This window comes from Chiloscyllium plagiosum, unplaced genomic scaffold (genome assembly GCF_037043375.1).
Source record: "Chiloscyllium plagiosum isolate Xiang-an unplaced genomic scaffold, Cpla_swu_hap1 HiC_scaffold_17, whole genome shotgun sequence".
NCBI classification, from domain to species: domain Eukaryota; kingdom Metazoa; phylum Chordata; class Chondrichthyes; order Orectolobiformes; family Hemiscylliidae; genus Chiloscyllium; species Chiloscyllium plagiosum.
The window spans coordinates 76,057,438-76,075,245 of NW_028270155.1; the positions used below are offsets into that span (position 1 = coordinate 76,057,438).

The 17,808-nt window shown below is 43.9% G+C and overlaps 1 protein-coding gene across 1 annotated transcript in view; it reads left to right on the forward strand.

The window, feature by feature from the left end:
- The window catches only part of hydin (HYDIN axonemal central pair apparatus protein), a 905,740-nt gene that overhangs the window by 667,386 nt on the left and 220,546 nt on the right, over nucleotides 1–17,808 (forward strand). The window contains exons 46-49 of the mRNA XM_043707374.2: nucleotides 1,584–2,249; nucleotides 4,450–4,665; nucleotides 9,812–10,008; nucleotides 11,351–11,533. Coding sequence (XP_043563309.2) covers nucleotides 1,584–2,249; nucleotides 4,450–4,665; nucleotides 9,812–10,008; nucleotides 11,351–11,533 — 1,262 coding nt within the window. The remainder of the gene's footprint in view (nucleotides 1–1,583; nucleotides 2,250–4,449; nucleotides 4,666–9,811; nucleotides 10,009–11,350; nucleotides 11,534–17,808) is intronic.

Sequence of the window (17,808 nt, forward strand, 5' to 3'; positions counted from 1 at the left end):
AATTACCAAAAAACAGAGTCCTCTCTGGTACACAGTCCAAATCTATACAGTCTTCAAAATATAGAATCCATTTCCAGGAAGAGTCCACTCCAGTATACAATGTGCATTGTCAGAAATAGTCCACTCCAAACTGCAGAGTCCGTTGCTGAAAACAGAATCCCCAGCCAAGGGCAGAGTCCACTCCTGAAGGCAGCAAATGCACACCCCACAGCACATAGGTGTTCAGTCTCCATGGAGTCCTGGCCCAGCCTTGGAAAACCAGGCCCACTCACAGGAACAGTACATTGTACAGGTGCAGTTAACTCACAGGGGTTTGGTCCACTCCCAAACTCCAGGACACAGCAAGTGCTGTACACACACACACACATGTTCAATCTTCAGAGGCCCAGTCCCAGGGCTAGGCCTCCCCACAGGAACAGCTTCTCTGGTAAAATGTATGTCTTCCACAAGGGCTCAGTCCAAATACCAATAAAAAGTGAAGACACATATAAAAAAAACAAAGAAAACTAGAGTCCAAGGGCTAAGCCCAACCACAAAATTAACATTATCCTTTTCTCAAAAAGTAAAAAGAGAAAAGAGTAACACAGGCTGTAACCAGCCAGTGAAACAACACTCCCCTAATGAGAACTGAGTTACACCTGAAACACATTGTGTGCATCAGGAGTTTAACAATCAGTCCTCACTAAAGGAATACCAGCTAAACTGGCTAAATAATTCAGCCAGTTTAGGAGTCAGGTTTCCTCCTCCAAAAAAAGGGAAACAGAAACCAACAGTCACAGTAACACACTGACTGTTGCACCAGCCAGCACACAGAGTCAGTCCCCTAAACTGAGGAGACTCTGAATCTCCTGTTTATTTTTTTATCTTTCTCTTTTTTAACCCCCACACTACCACCTAAGTGCGGTAGTGCTTATTTTTTCCCCAGCACCCATGTTGTGTGAATCTCCTGTTTATATCAGTCAGCCAAGCCTCCCTGATTGGACCAGGGTGAAGGGCTTATGCCCGAAACATTGATTCTCCTTCTCCAAGGATGCTGCCTGACCTGTGCTTTTCAACTCTGATCTCCAGCATCTGCAGTGCTCACTTTCTCCCAGAGTAACAGTCCCAATCAGGGAACACATATTCTGTGAGGTCCACCTGGCTAACCTCATTATGATCACTTACCATCAGCAGTTGTCATAGTGCCATTCAGTTGCTCTGTTGTGGATTCAGAGGTCAAGGGGGTGTTGTAGTAATAAGATAATATTCTCTGTTTCTGCTGTCAAGCAAGAAAATCAATAAATTTTTCATAGTCATCCAACTTTCTCTTGTGCACTCTTGTGACTTTCCTAAAGAGGATCTGTGCAACCCGTCTGGTGATTGTAGGCTCTGCACTCCCTAGTGAATGTATTTTTTTTGGGTGGAATTGCTGGTTTAAGACAGGGATACAAGTCTAACAAGTTTAATATCCCTTTATAATATGTTTTCTGTAAGTGCAGGAGGTGCAGTCAAATTGTGAGAGACGATCAGTAAGGTCAAATTTCAAAGCCTTTGGGAATAGAAGAACATATATAATGGTGGTTTTGTTATGTACTTTTCTACAGAGCACAAATATTTCAACAATGAGGAATGATGTTCCTGAAGGAAAGGTCATTACTACCGACCTTCACGATTCAACAGATCGTGGTGATGTAGAGGAAGGAACTAGAAAGAGAAAGATCAAAGATGCCAGAAGCAACCACGCAACATTGGACAGGACTGACTCGATCCATGAAGATGCATTATACAAAAGCCCAGAAAAATTGCTTTTCCAGAGATTTCAAAGGTATGAACGCAGCCAGAAGAAAATCTCTCAAATTTTGGAATTCTGGGATAGAACCCAAGGAGCCGTTCTCTTCCCGACATCAGAGGATGTCCAAAGCTTCGGAGAAGAGCATATGATGGAGCGGCCTGCACCTTCAGGGAAAAGGGGCAAAAAGGATCGACATGACAAAGTCGAGAAAGAGAGAGCTGAACGAGCTGAGAAGGAACGAGCTGAGAAAGACCGCTTGGAGCGAGAAAAGGCTGAGAAAGAACGTTTGGAAAAACTGAGAGAGGGGAAAAGTGGCGGTTCTCCACTGTCCGATAACATAGTTGAAGGAGACAGCAAGGAAAGTGCAGACAAAGAAGAACTTTTTGGAGTGCCATACATCAAGCTGCACGTGACTGACCCAGAGGATTGCTATGGGAAAATTATTCTGGAAAGTGGGAAAATTCCGACAGTTGATGTGGTAAAGACACAAGCATTGTTCCGTGACGTCTTCAAATCTGCTTTGACCCTTGATTTGCTTAATTTTTCAATGTCCCCTTGGCTCATCCCCTATGTAAACCTGCAAAAGTCTGTCCCTGAAACACCAGCAGCTAAGTATGTGAAAGGATACTTTCTAAATTAGAAAACAACAGAAAAGTAATTAAGATACATACAGTTTCTAATGCTATAATAATTTTCCAGTACATAGAGCACAACAAATGCTAGAAATCACAGCAGGTCAGACAGCATCCATGGCGAGAGAGCAAGCTAATGTTTCAAGTCTGGATTACTCTTCATCAGCTCAGTAATTTGTTCCTTCTAGTACATTGATTAGACACATTTTGTTATAGTTATTATGTTACACGAAATAGATTAAATGTCACAAACACAGTTATTATATTAGAACTTAGGAACATCGGGCTTAGGAATGTAGATTTGAGTTTACAGTCAGATCAGCCGTGATCTAATTCAGTGACATAGCAGGGTTGAGGGGCTGAATAGCCTGCCTTGTTTCTGATTTGCATATTGATATGTTTGTATGATTACCTTGAACTTATCTAAGTGCCTTGTTATTATATCTTTAATAATAGCAGTGTCTTTCTTTATTCAAAAAGGGAGCAAATGTTAAACCAGGGAAAGACAGGCCAGTTAGTCTAACCTTTGTGGTGTGCTAACAATTGAAAACAATCTGAGGGATAGAATTAATCTGCATTTAGAGAGGAGGGGATTAATCAAGAACTGTCAGCGTGGTTTTGTGAAGGGGAGATCATGTCTGTCCAACTTGACTGAATTTTTTGAAGAGTGACCAGAGTTGTAGATGAGGGCCAAATGCCTTTGATGTAGTTGACTTAAACTTCAGTAAGGCTTTTTAAAAGGTTTTTTTTAGATTAGATTACAGTGTGGAAACAGGCCCTTCGGCCCAACAAGTCCACACCGACCCGCCGAAGCGAAACCCACCCATACCCCTACATTTACCCCTTACCTAACACTACGGGCAATTTAGTATGGCCAATTCACCTGACCCTGCACATCTTTGGACTGTGGGAGGAAACCGGAGCACCCGGAGGAAACCCACGCAGACACAGGGAGAACGTGCAAACTCCACGCAGTCAGTCGCCTGAGGCGGGAATTGAACCCGGGTCTCTGGCGCTGTGAGGCAGCAGTGCTAACCACTGTGCCACCGTGCCGCCCACAACCACTGTGCCACCGTGCCGCCCACATGGGAGACTAAGAGCAAAGGTAAGAGCCCAAGGGCTCCAAGAAAATTTGGCAAATTGGATTCCTGAGTGGCAGGAAGCAGTGGATGATAGTTTAGGGACATTTTCCAACTATAAGTGCGTACCCACTGAGGTCCAACAGGGATCAGTATTGGGAGACTTGCTGCTTGTGATTTATACAAATGATTTAGACTTGTGTAGGAGAATTGATTAGTAAATTCTTGGACATTATGAAAATTGGGGGAGTGGTAAATAGTGAGAAGAATAGCCATAGGCTATAAAAGGATATAAATGAGCTGGTCAGGTGGGCTGATTAGTGGCAAATAGAATTCCATCCAGATAAATGTGAGGTGATGCACTGAGGCAGGATGAACAAGACTAGCTAAGGGTCTTCTGTCTGAGGTAATTATTTAGATCCATTGCAATAGTCAATACCAGGTCTATTATAACCTGCTCTCTGATTAGTGCCAGAACGTACTGTTGTAAGAAACTATCCAGAAAAGAATTCTCAGAATTCCTAATCTAAGCTACCTTTGCCATCTGACTTTTCCAGTCTATATGATTAAACTTCCCCCGATAATCATCACACCTTTTCCACAGGTAAGCTCCCATTACTACTACTTTTATGCCTGTCCTAACATGTAGTTTCCCTTAGGTGGCCCATATACCAATCCCACAAATGACTTTCTCTTGGCCGTATTCCTACCTAAAACATTTCTTTATCCTTTCTTTCCCCAAATTTGGGTGATTACCTCTCTCTTGCTAAAATAACCTGCAATCAACTTTCCTAACTTGTTTTCCTTTCTAAATGTCACATACTCTTCAAAACTCAGGTTCCAAACTATATTATCCTGCAGCTATGTCACTGTAATGGCTACTAGATCATTCTTGTTTATCTAAATTTATACTATTGGTTCATCTCTTTTGTTTCAAAGTTCACTGATATTGCTTTCTCTTTTGTAGGTTTTAAATGGTCTGGGTCTGAGTCCAAGTGGCCCCCCTATTCCACCTCCCGCCCTATTTGCAGTGGTACGATTCCCTTTGGAATCAAGGCCCACTTCAGGACAAGAAGTACAAAGAAACTTCACACTTTTACCCAATCCAGATGAAGGAAAATTGTTGTTTGAGGATAGGAAGGAACCTGAACCAGAGCCTGAGGTTGTGGTCCCAGTTATTAAGGTATGTCTGGAACAAGAACATCAGTCTGGGCTGAGTGAAAATGGCTGTATCTAATATTCTCGTTGGTTGCCATTGAATACAGTTCTCATATGGATCTTAAACAACAAGGTAATGTGTCGCAGTGAGCCGGAAGGTCTTTGTTCATGTCGATTCTCAAAGTGTGATGCTTATGCAGGTGACATGTAGCTTGTCCAAAATAATGTGGCCCATTCTGCTGGTGTAGCAGACTGTGTGTTAAAGATACGAGTTGAATATATTGAAAATCTAGGATAATGTTTCAGGGATGGGAGTGCTGTACTGTCAAAGGCAATGTTCCAAATTTTCCTCGTTCTGAGTAGGCTACACACTCCTCTGAGCCCAATCATTTAATCCATTAACATCCTACATTTCACAAATCATTCAAATTTCAAAGTTCCAAAAGCCAAACTGTTCCATGCACTGTTTGTTCCAGATTGCTGTGCACATTCGCACTTTAAAGGAAACACTGTTCTCAAACCAGTTGTCCCATTCTATTTCTCCTCGGGTCACTTTAAACATGCAGTTTCATACAGTGCGATCCACCTCTCTTTTCATATGTTTCATTTTTCCTCTCATCTTGTATGTCCCCCTGTCTCTCTTATCACAAATTAAATTTCCCTTCTTCTCACATGTCCCACCAATGTAGCTCTCCAATCGCAAGTCTTGCTACATCTACTGTCAGTTGTTCAGTTCTAAGTCTCTGCTCACGGGTTGTGTTCTCCTCCTTTTCACATATTTAATCTTTCCCCTCCTCGCATTTTTCCATTCTGTCCGTCTTCAGCTATCCCATTCTCCTCCAATTCCCTGTTCCTTATTTTTTCCCATCACACATTCCACGTGTAGGTTTTTAGGTCCTTTTTCTTGGCTCAAGCCATGCTCAGGATACATGTGAAGGGAGATGGAAGGAATCCCGCAACTTGCAAGTATTGGTTTATCATATAAACAACATTCAAGATCTATTCATCTTGTTAAATAACAAAATTAAATTCATGATTATTCATATAGCTTCAGTTAATTATGGTTTCCAAGTTGACAAACGTGACTCAGTAAATAATAAGGCTGGATGCTTAATGGCCATTCTTTGCATATTCAGCATCCAATCTGCATTATATTCTACCCATTAGAAAGCATCCTTTGACACTAAATCTATTGATCAACTTCATTGCAGGTGCTTTGTGTGTGTAGGTGTCCAAGATAGATCTGTCCAATTGGGTTTGTGTTGCTGTCATCCTTTCCATGTAATTGGGTTCTGAATTGTATTCTGGGACATTGAACGTTGCTGAATAAGAAGTAATTCTGATTCGTGTCCTAATCTAGGATTCTTACCTAGATGGTCCACAGATCTACCTCTTTCATTGACGTCAGCTCTAGCCTTACCCTCACAGCAGATCAGCTTTTCTCCAAGTGTTTTGAGTCCCTGTCTGTTTTTTTTGTCTTTTTGAGACATGCTGCTAATTTTCAAGCACACTTCCATCTGTAGAGCTCACTAATCCTGTAGATACAGGTTCTGTCTCATTCACGCTGTTCCTCCAATCACTGCTGCACTTTTCCTGTTCCCTGTCCCCCATACATGATTGTGACATTGGAATTTGATGCTCAGCCCATCCCCACTTGAGCTCCGTATTGTGATCAGCCTGTTTCTTTCAATGTGACAGTGTAATCCTGACTGCTGTGTGCCATGTACTGCTGAGACAGAACATTGGCTGGGGATGTCAACTTTAAGATGAGAATGAATTTTCCCTAGTGTCCTCCTCAGGATGTAACCCTCAACCTACATCAAACCAGGGAATCTGTTTATTGTCAGGATGGTAGTTTTGAGACCTTGCTCTGCGTAAATTGGCTGCAAAGTTTGCTATATTGTAACAATGACAAAACTTCAAAAGCCCTCCATTAACTTTATAAAGTAAAACATTTGGAATGTCCTGAAGTCATGAAAGAGGCTTTGTAAATCCAGATACGATGGTTTGTGGATATAGTACGGGTCTAAATTATTTCCGCTTCAAATGAGTGAAAACTAATGACTTGACAACATTTGCAACCGTCTTCAAGACATTCGACGTGGTTGCACCTTCTTGGCCTCCTCCTGAGATCCTCAGTATCACATATGGCATCCTTAATCAACTGCTCCATTCAGAGTCAGCGAGTCTGACAGCATGGAGCCAGGCCAAAATGTTCATCCATGCTAACCCCATTTCCCTGCACTTGGCCTATATCCTTCTAATCCTTTCCTATCCATGTAATTGGAGGAGAAAGTGAGGGCTGCAGATGCTGGAGATCAGAGCTGAAAATGTGTTGCTGGAAAAGTGCAGCAGGGCAGGCAGCATCCAAGGAACAGGAGAATCGACGTTTCGGGCATTCCTGAAGAAGGGCTCATGCCCGTATCCATGTAATTGTCCAAATGTCTTTTAAATGTTGTTAATGTACCCATCTCAACCATGTCCGCTGGCAGCTCTTTCCATATGCATTCCACCCTCTGCATAAAAAGGTTGCCCCTCAGGTTCCACTTTATTATTTCCCCTCTAACCTTAAGCTGATACCCTCTCGTCCTCGATTCCCCAACCCTGGGAAAAAGACTGAGGGCATTCATCTTATCCACGTCTCTCATGATCTTATGCACTTCTATAAGATTCCCCCTCAGTCTCCTTTGCGCAAAAGAAAAAGATCCTAGCTTGTCCAACCTTTCCCAAAAACTCAGATCATTGAGTCCTGCCAACATCCTTGTAAATTTCTTCTGCACTCCTTATAATTGAATAACATCCTTCCAATAGCAAGGTGACCAGGACTGAACACAATAGTCCAAGTGTGGCCTCACCAACATCCTGTACAACTGCAAACATAACCTCCCAACTTCAAATTCAGTGCTCTCACTGATGGAGGCCTGTGTGTCAAAAGCCTTCTTCACTGACCTGTCTACCTGAGACTTCACTTTCAGAGAACAGTGTACCTGAATTCCAAGGTCCCTCTGTTCCACAACTCCTTAAGACCCTACCAGTCACCATGAAACTCCTACCTTGATTTGACTTTCCAAAGTGCAAGACCTCTCGCTTATCTATACTAAACCCTGTTTGCAATTTCTCGGCCAATTTCCTCAGCTAATCAAGGTCCTGCTGCAATTTCTGATAACCTTCCTCGCTGTCACAACACTAAGTATATTTTAGTATCATTAGCAAACTTACTAATTATGCATTGTACATTCTGATCCAAATCACTGATATGGATAGCAAATATTAATGAGCCTAGCACTGACCCCTGAGGCACTTCACTAACCACAGACCTCCAGTCTGACAAGCATCTTTCCATTCTGCTTTCTACTGTCAAGCCAATTGTGTATCCAATTTGCCAGCTTGTCCTGGATTCCATGTGATCTAACCTTCCAGAGCAACCTACCATGTGGAACCTTATCAAAGGCCTGACTGAAATCCATATGGACTACGTCTACTGCCCTGCCTTTGTCAACTTTCTTCATGATAGATAGAAACTACCAAAGGTACAGCAAAGGCTGAGGCTCTGACAATATTCTGGCAATAGTACTGAAGATATCTGCTGTAAAACTAGCTGTGCCTCTAGTCAAGCTGTTCCAGTGCTGGCATCTTCCTGACAATGTAGAAAATTGTCCAGGTATATTATGTTCAAAAAAAACAGGACAAGGTGAAACCCAGTCAATTATTGCCTCATCAGTCTACTCACAATCACCCGCAAAGTGATGGAAGGTGTCATCGACAGTGCTATCAAGCCACACTTGCTCAGCAATAACCTACTCACTGGTGCCCAATTTGGGTTCTACCAAGGCTACTCTGCTCCAGACCTCGTCACAGCTCTGATCTAATGGTAGACAAAAGAACTGAATTCCAGAGATGAGATAACAGTAACTGCCTTGAATATCAAGGCTGCACTTTACCAAGTGAGGCATCAGGGAGACTGAGCAAAACTAAAGACGACGGGAATCGGAGGAAAACAATCTACTGGTTTCCATAAACCATCCCGACTTGAAAATAAATTGACACGCTTTCACTTTCAGTGGGTGAAAATCTGGACCAGCCTTCCTAACAGTATTCTTGCCATACCCCACCCTCATTCCCCTAGTCTGCAACAGTTCAAGACCATGACACATTAGGACCTACTGGAGGACAAATAAGATTGGACCATAACTGCTGACCTAGCTAGAAATACTCACATCCCCTGAATAAATAGTTTAAAAACTTAGCACCTGTTGTGTTCAACTACTGAATTCGCATTTGCCCATGTTAATTGCCAATAAGAGGAAGCAAAGGTACAGAGTATACTCTGCAAAATCTACTATGAATGGTGGCTCAGTAGCACCAGTACTAACTGAACCCTGAAGAACTAGTCAACCAGACTAATCTTGTGGTGAATGTTGGAGGAGCAGCACAAGGGAAAATCCTTCTTGATCTCACAAATCTACTTGTCATAAATGCACGTCTTCATTGGCAGTATTGATATGATTGATCACCTTACAGTTTTTGTGAAGAGAAAGTTCAGACTTCACACTGACACCACTCGCCATTGTGTTATGTGGCTCTCACAGTGAGCTAACTGGCTTCTTTCAGAACAACTCAAACGCAGGCTTCTGAGAAAGTACTGAGAGGGGGGGGGGTTACATTTCAGCACAATCTACAACCTCATGATCTGACCTATCCCCTAATTTAAAAGAAAACTGAAATTTCTGGAAAATCTCAACTGTTAACGAGTTCTGAGGAAGGATCACTCGACCTGAAATGTTAACTCTAATTTCTCTCCACAGATGCTGCTGAATCTGCTGAGCTTTTCCAGCAATTTGTTTTTGTTTCTGATTTACAGCACCCTGCAGTTTTTTTTTTTCAGTTTTTGTCCTTTAACATACTGCTTTTATCAATCAGTCGACTTATCCTAATTTAATAAGTAATGTAGGAGAACATTTCAGGAGAAACATTAGGCATAGCTAAAGGCGATGAAGCTACTGCAGAGGACTACGCAATACTTCAAGAAGGCGGCTGGTCATCACCTTCTCAAAGATAACTAGGAATGGATTTTAAAGGCTGGTCTTGCTGGTGGCACGTACTGTGAACAAATAAGCGACATATTCTTTAATTTATTTGAGTTAAGTAAACTTTTTTTGTGTGTACTCCAGGAAGAGCCACAAGTTCAGCATCGAGGAAAGTCCAGGAAGGAAAAAGATGTGGAGCGTGACAAGCGTCGGTCTGGTGGTCATAAAAGAGGTCGCCGTGATTCCCGCTCTTCAATTCTTGTGGGTACTGTTTCACCTCAATCTGATGTTGACCGTAGCACTGGTCTTGAGGACACAATCAAAGATTTAAATGTTATCAAGTAAGTGACCTTGATCTCATTTTCCTTAAGCAGCAGCGATTTATATTGGTGAAGACTTCCCTTTCCTATACTAAAATTGTTATATAGTAAAAATATTATAGAAAGAGAGTGTCACACTTAAACTGATTGTATGCCATCTATGTTTGGTGGTGAATAATTCAACAGATAGCAGCAACCTTCTGATCTCTTTCTCAGTGGATTTGTCTCTAAGAATTCTCGTGCGTGTCTTTGTTTTGCCTGTCCTAGGATGTGTGTGTTGTCCCAGTCAAAGTGTTGTCCTCCTTTGTCTGTATGCAAAAGGCATGACCCACTCTCACTAGTTTCTATACATACAGAAAAAGAAGGACACCACTTTGACTAGGACAACACACATCATAGGTCAGGTGAAACAAAGACACACGTGAGAATTCTTAGATGCATGGCATTCTAACCAGAACTTCACCAGTAAACACGTCGAATTAGATCCAATCTATCTTCCCTTGAAAAAGAGAGCCGGAAATGACATCTCCCACCTTAAGAAACCAAGACCTATAAGTAGGGAAGCGGGACATGCCACCAACACTTCACCAGAGACTCTCACTGATGATATTACGTAGTCATAGTGATGAAACATCTGAAAACAAATCTTCCAGCTCAGTGAGCTAACTTACAGATTTATCATCAACCTGAGGTACAAATCTTCTCAAAAATTGCTAATAGGAGGTGATGTCATTGAAACATACAGCAAAAGACAGGATGTATGCAGATAAGATGTTTCCCCTGAGTTGGGAGCCTAAAACAAAAAGACACAATTTAAGAATCTTAACCAGACTTGCTGATTCATTAAGAATCAAAAGGCTGAAAATTCTCTTGCCCGTCACTATGTTCACTGGATGCCTTTGGCCTCCAGGTGTTTCCTGCACTGCCCAGTTGTGTTAGCAAGGAGGTGGGAGGATTTTTTTTTTAAAACTTGGAAGATTGGGAATCTTGGAACCGTTACCACAGTCAGAGGGCTGGGGAAGCTCAGTCTTTAACTATGTAGAGGTTGATAGATTGCAGATTACTAATTGCATAAAGGGTTATGTGGATAGTATAGATAAATGTATGGAAGTGTTGAATCAACCAGGATCATCATAAATGGCAGAACAAGGTCTACAGACTGAATGGTCCAACCCTCTTTTCAATTTTCTAATCATGGTTACTCACTTTCCTAGAAGACTAAGGATTGCCCATACTAGTAACAATACTAACTGGTCACTATGGTGAATTGTCTGAATGAATATACTGTGCTATAAGTTGTGCTTTGGCTCATTTGACCTTTGTGAATGTTTCCTCTGATCCATCATCATTGTCTGCTTTGCAGAGTTCCTCCTTACCGCTGGATCGTGCCACCTGGGGAGATAGTTGCATTACAATTGCGTTTTACCTCAGCAGAGTGTGGGACATTTGACCAGACGCTGAACTTTGAAATCGTGAGCACACGACGATGTTACAAATTGTACTGCAGAGGAATCTGTACATACCCAACTATAAGTCAAGATCCCTGGTAGGTTTTGTAAGTGCAAAGGAAGATTTGTGTTACAGGGATAGAGTTCATGAACTTTGGACCAGTTGGCACAGCAACATGATCATGATTGTACAAATTAATTCCTTCATAAGATAACTTGCTCGCATTATAAGTATTTGAAAATTTTTCTGATTTGAGAAGCAGCATAGTCATGTTTTAGGTAAAAACAATGACTGCAGATGCTGGAAACCAGATTCTGGATTAGTGGTGCTGGAAGAGCACAGCTGTTCAGGCAGCATCCAAGGAGCAGTAAAATCAACGTTTCAGGCAAAAGCCCTTCATCAGGAATACAGCTTTACAATAGGTGAGTGGGGGAGGGGATGAAGGTGATAGGTCGGGGGAGAGGGGGGAGTGGATAGGTGGAAAAGAAGATAGACAGGTAGGACAAGTCATGGGGACAGTGCTGAGCTGGAAGTTTGCAACTAGGGTGAGGTGGGGGAAGGGGAAATGAGGAAACTGTTGAAGTCCACATTCATGCCCTGGGGTTGAATTGTTCCGAGGCGGAAGATGAGGCATTCTTCCTCCAGGCGTCTGGTGGTGAGGGAGCGGCGGTGAAAGAAGCCCAGGACCTCCATGTCCTCAGCAGAGTGGGAGGGGGAGTTGAAATGTTGGGCCACAGGGCGGTGTGGTTGATTGGTGCGGGTGTCCCAGAGATGTTCCCTAAAGCGCTCTGCTAGGAGGCATCCAGTCTCCCCAATGTAGAGGAGACCGCATCGGGAGCAACGGATACAATAAATGATATTGGTGGATGTGCAGGTAAAACTTTGGATGTGGAAGTATCCTTTAGGGCATTGGATGGAGGTGAGGGAGGAGGTGTGGGCACGGGTTTTGCAATTCCTGTGGTGGCAGGGGAAGGTGCCAGGATGGGAGTGTGGGTTGTAGGGGGGCGTGGACCTGACCAGGTAGTCACGGAGGGAACGGTCTTTGCGGAAGGCGGAAAGGGGTGGGGAGGGAAATATATCCCTGGTGGTGGGGTCTGTTTGGAGGTGGCAGAAATGTCGGCGGATGATTTGGTTTGTGCGAAGGTTTGTAGGGTGGAAGGTGAGCACCAGGGGCGTTCTGTCCTTGTTACGGTTGGAGGGGTGGGGTCTGAGGGCGGAGGTGCGGGATGTGGACGAGATGCTTTGGAGGGCATCTTTACCCACGTGGGAAGGGAAATTGCGGTCTCTAAAGAAGGTGTTCTGTGGTGGAACTGGTCCTCCTAGGAGCAGATATGGCAGAGGCGAAGGAATTGGGAATTCGGGATGGCATTTTTGCAAGAGGTAGAGTAAGAAGAGGTGTAATCCAGGTAGCTGTGGGAGTCGGTGGGTTTGTAAAAAATGTCGGTGTCAAGTTGGTCGTCATTAATGGAGATGGAGAGGTCCAGGAAGGGGAGGGAGGTGTGAGAGATGGTCCAGGTAAATTTAAGGTCAGAGTGGAATGTGTTGGTGAAGTTGATGAATTGCTCAACTTCCTCACGGGAGCACGAGGTGGCGCCAATGCAGTCATCAATGTAGCGGAGGAAGAGGTGGGGAGTGGTGCCGGTGTAATTATGGAAGATGGACTGTTTTACGTAGCCAACAAAGCGACAGGCATAGCTGGGCCCATACGTGTGCCCATGGCTACCCCTTTGGTCTGGAGGAAGTGGGAGGATTCGAAGGAGAAATTGTTAAGGGTGAGGACCAGTTCGGCCAAACGAATGAGAGTGTCGGTGGAAGGGTACTGTTGGGGATGTCGGGAGAGAAAAAAACGGAGGGCTTGGAGGCCCTGGTTGTGGCGGATGGAGGTGTAGAGGGATTGGATATCCATGGTGAAGATGAGGCGTTGGGGGCCGGGGAAATGGAAGTCTTGGAGGAGGTGGAGGGCATGGGTGGAGTCTCGAACGTATGTGGGGAGTTCCTGGACTGGTGGGGGGGGCGGGGGGGATAGGACAGTGTCGAGGTCGGTAAAAATGAGTTCAGTGGGGCAGGAGCATGCTGAGATAATGGGTCGGCCAGGGTGGTCAGGCTTGTGGATCTTGGGAAGGAGGTAGAACCGGGCAGTGCGGCGTTCCCGGACTATGAGGTTGGAAGCTGTGGGTGGGAGATCTCCTAAGGTGATGACGATTTGGTGATGGGGGGGGGGGGGGTCATGGTCGAGGGGGCAGTAGGCAGGTGTCCTCGAGTTGGCGTTTGGCTTCAGCGGTGTAGAGGTCAGTGCGCCAGACTACCACAGCGCCCCCTTTATCTGCTGGCTTGGTGGTGAGGTTGGGATTGGAGCAGAGGGATTGGAGGGCTGCGCATTGTGAGGGTGAGAGGTTGGAATGGGGGAGGGGGTAGACAGGTTGAGGCGGTTAATGTCCCGGCGGCAGTTGGAAATGAAGAGATCGAGGGCAGGTAATAGACCAGCGCGGGGTGTCCAGGTGGATGGAGTGTGTTGGAGGTGGGCAAAGGGGTCCTCTGAAGGTGGGCGGGAGTCCTGATTGTGTAAGTAAGCTCGGAGGCTGGGGCAGCGGAAGAAGTGTTCGACGTCACGGTGTGTATTAAATTCATTGATGCGTGGACGGAGGGGGATGAAGGTGAGTCCTTTGCTGAGGACCGATTGTTCGTTCTCAGTGAGAGGGAGGTCTCGAGGGATGGTAAAAACTCGGCAGGGCTGGGAGCTGGGACCTGGTGTGGGTGTGGGGCTGGGAGTGAGGGTCGGGCTTGTAATTGGAGTGGCTGTGGTGGTGGGGGGAATGGGGGTAGAGTCATGAGCAGGGGTGGTGTTCCCCTCAGGGTTCTGGGGGGCGGGGATGGTGACAGTGGGATCTGTTGGGGGCATGTCAGCAGAATGCAGGTGAGTGGCGTTGGTGGGGGCGGAAGTGGTGGCAAACACGGCAGGAAGTGATATCACGTGTGGTGCATGAGGAATTGTGAGGGGCGGAAGTGGATGTGGGCATGGCTATGATGGGCCGGAAGTGACGTCAATAATCAGCGTGGGGATGGTAGCTGCACCAGTCGCATGGCTAATAGCGTCCGAGCAATTTCAGAGGCCAGGGGAATCTTCTGGAATGTTTGAGGAGCGCTGGTTATGGAGGTGGGTAGATAAAAGTTTGTTGTACTTAGTTTTTTTTTACCTAATCCAGGGTCATGTTTTAGACTGTTACACTGGTGTCAAGAATTATTTGGATGTAGTTATTTTAATCAACTTGTTTCGACGTGTTATGGCACATCTTCAGGGCAAGTGAGTCTTGTACCTGGATCACCAATGATGCCCATTATTAAATTGTGTATTTGTAGAAAATAAAAGCTCAATTGTAGCAGATTTACAGTCTGGATTTTCCCGTAATAATGCCCTAGTTTCTGGGTAGTTCTGAAGATATCCAATTATACTAATCTGGCATTGCACCATAGTTGGTCTTGTTGGTGACACCACATCCTGCGAACGAGTAAAAGGTGTGTTCCCTCTATCATGTTGGTTATCTAAGGATCACAAAGTTTCAACATTTTCTACATGATGCTAGAAAAGATGGTCATTTTTGATTGGTCTTGCTCTGCTCAATATAAATGGGGCAGTTTGGCATAATCAATGTTCCTGAGCCATTTTCTTTGCCTTAGTCTAGACTGGCAGAGAATAATCTGAAGGAACAGCACAGCAGTGTCCCTGGAACCACTACCACAGTGAGGAGGCCCTGCAGAATCTTCACCTCACAGAAATACTTGGTTGCCTGATAGTTTGAAACTTCACTGAATATGCCCACCAGACCTGCTGATTCCTTAAGAAATAAAAGTCTGGCAATCCTCTTGCTCATCACTGTTTTATTCGGTGCCTTGTGCTTTTGGTGGTCTCTGCACGGCTCCATTGTGCTCAGTCAGGAGAAGAACACATACAATGATGCTGCTTGAGCTCACGAAAATCCTTGGATTGCTAGCTGATGGGATTATAATGTAGACACTGTTGATACTGACAGCAGATGTGTAAATTGCCCTTCAGCAGTAAGGGTTTAACTTTTTGGACATATATCAGTATCATTCATAGGACTATGCACCCAATTGTGAACAAGAACTTTTTCAATTGCAAGATGCTAGATGTTTGCATGTTTTAATCTACTCCAACCCCACAATTCTCTAACATATGTTTGCTTCTCAAATTCTGACCTCTTGAACACCCCTGATTTTAATTACTCTAACTTTGCTTGCTGTTCCTTTGTTTGCATAGAACCTAAGCTCTGGAATGTACTCCTCAAACTCTCCCAATATGATATATTTTAGAACATTTCCACTCTATTTTTAAACTAGAAAGAGTGTATAAAAAATTTACTAGGATGCTTCCCTGACTGGAAGGTTTGAATTATAAGGAGAGGTTGGGTAGGCTGGGACCTTTCCTACTGGAGCATAGGAGACTAGCGGGGTGGCCTTTTAGAGGTCCATAAAATCATGAGAGGCATAGATAAGGTAGATAGCTGACAGTTTCTCCCCAGAGTAGGAGTGTCTAAAGCTAGAGGATATAGGCTTAAGGTGAGAGGGGGAAATATACAAAAGAGTCCAGAGGGACATGAGTGTCTGGAATGAGCTGCCAGGCATAGTGGTGGAAGCGAATACAATTTTGCCATTTAAGAAACATTTAGACAGGTACATAGGTGGGATAAGGATGGAGGTATATGAACCAACCACAGGCAAATGGGACTAGTTTAAATTGTGAAAACTAGACAGTGTGGCAAGTTGGGATGAAGGGCCTGTTTCCATGCAGTAGACCTCAATGACTGCAGTTTGATCATCAGCCTCGATATTTCCTTCTGTGACCTGATGTCATATTCTGTTTTATACTGACTCTCTGAAGTGCCTGTAATATCTTTTTAACATTGAAGCACGATATACACACAAAAACATGTTGTTATTCTTGAGTTCTGAGTTCAAGGAAGTACTGTTGGATGGGTTTTGTGGTGTATTGAGTCGCTTGAGTGATGTATTCAGTGCTGTGTAGGAGATGTCACTAGAAAATGCAGTTCACCAGTTCTTGACTATCCACATGAGGTCGTTAGACTTCTTGTGCCACTGTTGCTGATCCTTGGATCCAGAAGCATGTGGATGCTATTTTGAGGGTGATCCTTAAGGGTTTCCCAATCCCTGCAGGACTGTAGTGTTTCTGTTGTTCCCATCTCCAGCATTAATAGCACCAACAGTCTAATTTCTGACATTGAGCCCACCCTGCCCTGGTGTTTACTTTTCTGTAATTTACTGTTAATTCCCTTTAAAAAAGAGAAGGCCACCTTTAAGTGAAGCAGGCTTGTGTTTTATCTGGGCACCCACCCAAGATACATTGATAACCAACAGCATGAGCTAGAAGAAAGCAATGTGGTATTCACAAAGTCAGATTCTGCAGCCATTCAAAAGAGGTAGATGCCCCAAATTTCCCTGCATTTCTCTGCAAATTTCCCTCAATTTAAACAGCTGGGGACACGTTGCAAATTCAGATCCTTATTCCCAAAAGTAATTCAGTTATTAATGCATAGCCATGATTCTGATTTGGATTGGTATCAGGTATCAGTGGAGTAGAGGTAATTCACATACCTCTGGGTGATTTGTCAATTGAAGCAGCAATTGAAGTGAGTAAGCAGGCTTCCCCTCAGGAAAGCCAGTGAAGTGTTTTTAAAGTGTACTTACTGGCAGATTGGAGCCTACAATCAGCATCATAATTTTTAAATCCCTTAAATATCCCTGATTTTAACTACTCCAATTTTGCTGGCTGTGCCTTCAATTGCCTAGAATCTAAGCTCTGAAATGCTGACCTTAAACTCTGCCTAACTAAACCTCTTTCCTCTTTTCAGAACCCCTCAAAATCAGCATTTTTATTTGGGATGTCTTAAGGTTATGAAAGATACTATATAATACATGCAGCTTTTTTTCCAAGAGACAAGAAAGAAGGGAACTTGGTGGGGAGGAGTATAGAAGTATGCAGGCTGGCTAAATCAAAGTATTCACCAGAAGTGAAAATCAACTAGGAAAAAGTGAGGACTGCAGATGTTGGAGATCAGAGCTGAAAAATGTGTTGCTGGAAAAGTCCAGCAGGTCAGGCAGCATCCAAGGAGCAGGAGAATCGATGTTCCAGAAGAAGGGCTTATGCCCGAAAAGTCGATTCTCCTGCTCCTTGGATGCTGCCTGACCTGCTGCGCTTTTCCAGCAACACGTTTTTCAGACCAGAAGTGAAAAGCAAAGGATGCTAAACAGTGAAAGAATTATTACAGAAAAATCTCCTAAGGGATAAAAGTTGGGGAATAGTTTTTGATAAATGGGAAATACTAGAAATACTTTGTC